This window comes from Octodon degus, unplaced genomic scaffold, assembly GCF_000260255.1.
Source record: "Octodon degus isolate 3935 unplaced genomic scaffold, OctDeg1.0 scaffold00056, whole genome shotgun sequence".
Taxonomy (NCBI): Eukaryota; Metazoa; Chordata; class Mammalia; order Rodentia; family Octodontidae; genus Octodon; species Octodon degus.
This window is the reverse complement of record NW_004524632.1, coordinates 7,654,513-7,661,810: the sequence shown is the minus strand read 5'-3', so window position 1 is coordinate 7,661,810 and position 7,298 is coordinate 7,654,513. Positions and strand designations below refer to the sequence as shown.

At 62.8% G+C, this 7,298-nt stretch overlaps 1 protein-coding gene across 1 annotated transcript in view; it reads right to left on the bottom strand.

Annotated features, from left to right (window-relative positions):
* Positions 1-3,888: 3,888 nt before the first annotated feature.
* Positions 3,889-7,298, bottom strand: part of Sp6 (Sp6 transcription factor) — a 7,327-nt gene continuing 3,917 nt past the window's right edge. The window contains exon 2 of the mRNA XM_004633672.1: positions 3,889-5,190. Coding sequence (XP_004633729.1) covers positions 3,998-5,134 — 1,137 coding nt within the window. The 5' untranslated portion in view covers positions 5,135-5,190 and the 3' untranslated portion in view covers positions 3,889-3,997. The remainder of the gene's footprint in view (positions 5,191-7,298) is intronic.

The window sequence follows — 7,298 nt, the reverse complement described above, 5'->3', positions numbered from 1 at the left end:
ACTCAGGACATTGCATCTGCCAGGCTGGCACTTATGCCACTGAGCTATCTCCCCAGGAATTTTTATAATTTTTGTCTTTTTGAGATAGGGTCTCCCTGTGCAGCTCAGTCTGGCCTTGAGCTCACTTTGTAGCCCAGGCTGGTCTCGAACTTGAAACAATTCTCCTGCCTCAGTCTCCCGAGATCTGGGTCTACAGGTGTGCACTACCATGCCCAGCTATGTCCTGTAACTTTATTCGCATTTGGTTCTGGAGGGGAGTTTTTGCGCTGGGAATCGAACTCAGGACCTGGAGCTCACCAGGCAGGCCCTGTGCTGGCTGAGCTATATCCCCAGCTTTGTTTTATTGAGACAGGGTTGCCAACGTGGTTGACGCTGGCCTTAAACTCACTGTGTAGGCCAGGTTGACCTCGCCCCCCGCCCCCCAGCCTCCTGAGTGCCCGGGTGACAGGCTTGCCCGCACCACCACCCTGGCTGGCTGCTGAGATTCTTTCCAAGCCTCCACTGCTGGGATGCTGAGCGTGTGCGGACACACGGAAAGCAACCATTGAGGTCCCTCATCGCGAAGTCATCAGAGGGCTGTCACGAGGTTGCCATCGGGTGTCATGTCAGCGAGGTGTCCCTGGCCCTGCGGCCCAAAGAAGGCGGGCTCGGTTCTGCACTTCCCGGGCCGCCCGCTGTGGGGCGGACGCCGGCGGGAAGGAGTCCGGCGGGCTGAGGCTGCCTTCGCGAGCTGCCCTCCCTCCCGTTCCTGTTCCCACTGTGAACTCCTCAGCCACCCTGGGGGGATTCCTCACACTTCCCGGGCGAGGCGCGAGCTCGGAGGGGTCTCGCCTAGCTAGGGTCAGGGTCCTCGGTGCGGCGCCACATCTGAGGGTCCGGGCGCTGGGCGCCAGCCGGCAGCTTCGCAGGAGCGCGCAGCCCCGGAGCCCCGCCAAGGCCCGCGGAGAATGCAGGTCAGCAGGAGGAGGGCGGCCGCCCGGCCCTGCCCAGACTGGCCCAGCCGGCCCCGCGCTGCCCGCTGTCCGGGGGCGGCGACGGGGACGAGGAGGGGACTCGCTGGGCTCCCGGGCTCTCAAGCCCCGAGAAACAGGAAAACGAAAGCCGTGCCCGGGTCACCAAGGGGCGGCCGCGTCCTCCCTGGCTGCAGCCGCCTGCCAGACTCGGCCAGAGAAACTGCGTTAGGGAGAGCGAGGGCGAGACAGGACCCCCAGCAACTTGGATTTTAAAAAATGCAGGAAGGGAAGGTGAAAGGATACTTCATCGGGGCCCAAACCAGACCCGTCCACCTTCTTAGCTTGGGGACTCCTTCCAGAGGCTTTTCAGTCGCTCGCCATGAATCAGGCCCAAAGGCGAGCGTGCTTGTCACCCAGCGGCCCGCGAAACGCGCAGACGAGAGCCCGCGTCACCGGGGCAGCGCAGGGGGTCTGAGCGGCGCACTTGCGCAACCCTGGCGGGGCTTCAGCTGCCGCGCGGCCGCGGCCTCTCCCTCACACTTCCCAGCTGGGCAGGAGCCCATCAGATAGCTGGCTGCCTTTCATCGCCTTGTCCCTGATAGGGATCATCCCGCGTGAAGAAATCACTGTCAGTCGCCCCCGCGTCACTCACAGCCAGAGGGAGTGGCTGACTGGCCTGTCCCCGTGCGCCGGTGACTGCTGCTGCCAAGGGAGGAAACTGTGATGCCGGGAAGCTGAGAAAGAGAAAGAACTGGAAATCTCTCATCCCTCTAGGTGATGACCAGGGAGGGACCCCTTCCTGTCCCTCAGGCAGGGTCAGGCCCAATTGATGGCGCTAGGCTACCCAGAGGCGGCAGGATCAAAGCCAGTGTCCCCACCTTTCCCCTGCAGCCCTGCCATCTGATCCTCGCTTCGGGGGACAGAGTACAAAACGAAAAAAAACAGAAAACAAATGAGGCCACGGATGTTGTCGATGACTTTATTGTTGCATAAAAAACACAAGCTGTTTCTTCCTCCTCCTCCCCTCAAAGTGGGTTCACAGCAAAGAACAAAAATCCTACATTTTCCTCTAGGGGGGCTGCCTACAAGGGCAAGCAGCCAAGAAACCTAGATCTATAAAAAGGGAGCAGAAGAAAACCTATCCAAAGCCCCCACCTGCAAACCTTAGGGCACAAGGCCTAGGAGGAGGAACATCATGCCCCCACCGCCGACACCCCTGGGAGTTCCCCTTAGGATGGTCACTGGTGGTGGCACAGGAGGGGGCGGCTAGTTTCGATGGGTGGAGGAGAAAGGCAGCCCACACCCACGGTGCCCTCCTTTCTCTCTCCCGCTGGCTGGGCAGCCTGCATGCACGGTACGCGACCGTACACTCTCCCCTCCTGTCCTCTGCCGGGAAGGGGACCTCAGGCTGGAAAAGGAGTGAGCACACCAAAAGCTTCTTACACTACCCTAGGCCCTAGTCCCACAGGGAACGCCACCCTGTCCCCAGGAGGAGGAGCCTTCTGTACAGAAACACATCTTCCACCCCACTCCAGCCTCTGCTTCCCTCTGAGCTCCCAGTTCTTGCACTGGGCTCTAGGACCCTCAAACTGTGGACAGGGTGGACAAGATGGGGTCTCAGGTGACCCCAGGCTCAGTAGAGAAACACACACGCATACACACACACACAAACACACACACACACACACACAGTCTCTCATGCCCTAATATTAAATAAAATACCCTTTGTTTATAACTTAAAAATCAATACACAGCTAATCCCTGCAGAGGGCTCTGGGTGGAGAGGGGACCAAGAGGACTGGAAGGTCACAGGGCTAAGAGGCCTGGGAATGTCCCCAGATCCAGGGTCCTCTGGCCTGCCTGACCCTCCCTGGCTCCTCTTCTTTCCCCTCTGCATGGCTCAGCCTCCTCCTGGCTTCTCCCCTCCCATCCCGTCCCCCGAGATCAGAATCTATGTATATTTCTAGAGTCTAAAGGGCCAGGTAGGGATAGGGACAGCTTCCTGAAACCTTGGGGTGGGGGGAAGCACAAGTACTTCATACAGAAGCCGTGGGTGGATCTTCTACAGCGGGGGCCAGGGACCAGTAAGTGTTGGGCAGGAGATCCGGGTTTAGCTACGGGGGAGAAGGAGAGGCCTGGCAGGGGTGGGGTCCTCACTAGGGAGTGGGAACAGCTAGGAAACCCCTGCTGAGACCCAGCTCTGGCCCCTTGCAGCCCCACAGACACCTCTCCCCCAAAGGGAGGGTACAGTGGAAGGAAGGATGCCAACTCTAGAGCCTTAAATAACGACCTACAGGCATGGATGGGGAATGTAAATTTGATTTTTTTTAAAGACCAAGAGTTAAGGACTGAATCAGAGTGCATGGAGGAAAGGGTTAGTTTCTTCCACTTCCCTGCCAAATCCCTTTCTCTGGTTCTTTTTTTCCTTCCACCCAACCGGTGCTGCCATCTCTAACGCTGTCCTGCACCCACCGTTCTGGCTAGAGAACTGTCCCCTCTTCCTACGGAGCTACAATATAATGATCCGGAAGGATCAACGGGGAGGGGACGACATCAAAGACCTACTTCTACATCGACAACCTTCCAAGCTGGTGAGCCATGCTTGCTAAGGAGACCCGGGCACGGGGACCCCGGCCGCCCAGGTGTCCCTCCGGAAACCCTAGGGCGGGAGCGCGGCGAGGGGGATGAAAGGGGCCAGGCTGCAGGGCGGCTCTGCCGGCGCTTTTAAGTCGGGGTTCCCAAGCGCCAAGGACGTGTCCAGACAGCTGCCCCAGCGCCCCGGCCGGCCGCACTCAGCTCGGGGACGCGCCATCCTCTCTCCCGCCCGCCCTAGGCGCGGGCGGGGTGCCCCATCCCAACTCCCAGCCCTAGGAAGGTTGGAGGGGCTCGTCCTCAGTGTCCCAAACGCTAACCTGGCGCCCACCCCCCGCCCCTACTCAATAAATAACCACCTCCCCCTTACTCAAGCCGCCTCCCAGATGCCGCTCAGGGGCCCTCTCCGGACGCCCCCACGGAGCCCGCGAGGAGGCAACCCCGGGAGGAGCTCAGTTGGAGGGCGCCGCGCTGCCCTCAGCCTCCCGCTTGCCTTTTCCCCCGGGCGGCTCCACCGCGCCTCCGGCCTTAGCCTCGCCGGGGCCCGCTGTGGCTGCCTCCTCCTTGGCGCCCTCGTGGGTCTTCATGTGCTTGGCCAGGTGGTCGCTGCGCATGAAGACGCGGCTGCACACGGCGCAGGGGAACTTCTTGGTGCCCGTGTGCGTCTGCAGGTGGCGCTGCAGCTCGTCGGAGCGTGTGAAGCGCTTGCCGCAGAAGAGCCAGTTGCACACGAAGGGACGGTCGCCACTGTGCCAGCGCAGGTGCGCCTTCAGGTGCGATGTCTTGGCGTAGGCTTTCCCGCAGCCAGGTATATGGCAGTTGTGCAAATGCTTCTTCTTGCTCCCATCGGGCCCGCACGGGGACCCCAGCCTCTCGGCCTCCATGCAGTTGGGGCAGCGACAGACGGTCTGGCCCGAGCTGCGGGGCACCGATCTCCGGGAGCCTTTGGGCCGGGCCGCCGCGTCCAGACCGGAATCCAACCCTTGGGCCTCGGGCGCCGCAGCTTCCAAGACCTTGGCTCCGTCGGGCGGCCCGAGGAGGTGCTGCCCCCCGGCGGCCGGGAGGAGGTGGTGCGGGTGCGGATGCGGGTGCGGCGGCGGGGCACAAAGTTGGTGGTCGCCGACATAGCCCCCCAATCCCGCCTGGAGCGCTCCGGGATGACCCGGGGAGGCGAGAGCGCCCTGAGTGTGCGGGAGGTCCATCCAGCTGGTGCCCGGATGAAGGTCCCACCACGAGCCGTCCTCCGTGCCCGGGTGGGTCGGCCGGAACCATGATTCGTAATGGTGCGACATGTCCGGCTGCAGGAGCTTGGAAAAGGGTCCCGGGGTTAAGGGACTGTCGCTTTCCAGATCCTCGCAGGTCACCCGCGAGGAGGACCCTGGCAGCTCATAGCCCTGGGAGAAGTCCACCTCCGGGCCCAGCGGGAGGCTCTGCAGCTCGGCCGGCTGCAGCGGGGAGGGATAGTCCCCAGCCTCCGGGCTCGTGTGGCCTTGGTACGTCTGGAGTGGCTGCAGGTCGAGGCGCGGCGGGGAGGCGTGAGGCGCGTCCGGGTGCTGGCTGCCCAGAGAGCCGCAGACAGCGGTTAGCATTGCCGGGATCCGGGGTGGGGTGGGGCCAGGACGGTCAGGGGCACCTCAGGAGGTACCTGCAGGAGGTAAGGAGGAGGCGAAGTGAGGAGAAAGTGAAGCACTCGGGTGCTAACTCGGGTCCTCCCTCTGGCGAAGGGCTGCTCTTTGGCCCCCCAGGTGCTCAAAGAGGGTTGGGCTCTGGGCGGGGCCTAAAGTTGAGGAGCGCCAGGAAGGGATGCAAATCTGAGTTTCCACGGGGCAGAGAATGGCCCTTGTTCCTGGCGATCTGCCCATCGGACCGAGCTACTCCCAGATTCGTGGGTCACAGTGCTAGAAACACCCCACCCCAGCTGCCAGGCTAACGCCAGGCCCAGGGCCATTTCTCCCCCGCAGACCCACTTCCCACTCCAGGGACGGTTCCAGACCCCTCAGCATGCCCAACTTAACTCGGGGCACAGTTGGGAAGAAGGCACCAGCCAAAATAAGCCAATAATTTCAAACGATACAAAAGGGGCGGCGAGCTTCTCGAACCCACAAAGCAGAAGACGACTTGCCCCTGAGAAAGCCCAGAGCAGGGCCGGCCTGCGGGGAGAAAGCCCTCGGTGCCAAAGCGGGCGGGGGGGGGTGGAGGGCACTTCACCACTCACAGGGCTCCCATGCCCGGCCCGCGCGCTCCTTTCCCTGAGCAGGGACTTCACTCCCCTGGGGTGCAGCAGCAGGGGGGGTTTCTGGGGCAGTCGTCTCCAACCTCAGGCTGGAGAAACCGAAATTCTCCTTCCCTCTCCAGAGCCACACCATGGCTGCCACCCGCGTGCTTCTCCTAGCACAGGGAGACTCGGACAGGACGGGGAGGGGGGTCGGGCTCCCCTGTGAAAGTTTGCGCTGGCGGCCGAGCTCCGGATGGAACAACTGCCACCCCTCGAGGGATACGGGGTCGCAGCTGAGGAAGAGGAAAACAGCGAGCGAAGCCGTCATTCAGCTTCACCAAAGGAATTGCCCAGAGATGCTCTGAGGGGGTGCATCGCGTCCCAGAGACCTCTCGGACGCCCCCCTGCTGATTCTAATACTCAGTCAAGCTAGGGGCCCCACTGCCCCGGGCCAGCCCTCTTACTGTATTATTTACTCCAACCCTCTTTTTTCATTGTATTTTTCGGCCAGCCCTCTTTATTTTAAAGAAAACGAAAAAGAGATGGAATTTGAGCCGTGACTGGAACAGCTATGTCCTTTTACTGTTTGGTGGGCAGCCAGGCCTTGTGACCCGGGCTCTTTTAATCGCCCTAAACCATCAGGATCCCAAAGACCCCGCCCTTTTCTCAACAGATCTGCGACTTGGAGACCTGGAGACCTTTTCGCCGCTCCGTGGGTTTTCTCCGAGCTGGGAGGCGAGGAGGCCAGCGATTTGGGGCACCGTCTTCCCCTCCCCACTGCAGGGCTCTGCTAATCCAACCACCTTCTGCCCCTGGGACCGGGAGGTGGCGGATTGTCTGGGAGAGGCCGGGAGAGCAGGGCTGGGGCGCCTACTCAGGCTCCGCCAGCCTCACCACAAGAAAGGAACAGGGTGAAGCAGCGGGAGCGGAGCCGTAGGCCGGGGCGGGGCGGCCCAGAAGGGGCTGGGCGGGCGCGGAGAGGCCTGGGACCCTAATAGCTTTTGGCGCCTGGGAACTGCCCCAGGGGCTGGGGGATGGTAGGTTGGGCCGGCCGAGGCTCCGGGGGGCCTCTTGCGCCTGAGAGGCCGGCAGCCCAGGTCAGGGGGGCGAAGCCTGCGGCCAGATTTCAGGTCGGGAGAGAGAAGGGCGCACCCCCATACCCCGCACCCCAGGAAGGCTGCAGAGACGCCCGTAACGCTTGACGGCTGCCGCCTCCGTCCCCGCCGCGCAGGCGGCCGGGCGGGACCTCCCTGTCCCCGGTTCCCGAACTTCCAATTCTCGGGGCGTCCCAGTCGCTCCAGTTTCCCCAGTTTGTCTCTTCGATGGCTCCAGTCTCTCCCGTCCGCCCGGTTTTCCCGGGTTCGGGCTCTGTTTCCCACCCCCCACCCCAGGTCTTTGGGGCCACCCCACCCCCACGCTCGCGGGCGTGCGGCGTGCTCCCCGCGCCACCCCGCCCGGCTCCTACCTGGGCTGCGCTCGGGCTCGGCGGGCGCGCGCTACAGACCCGCGTTCATCCGCCCGGCGCGCCGCACGGCGCT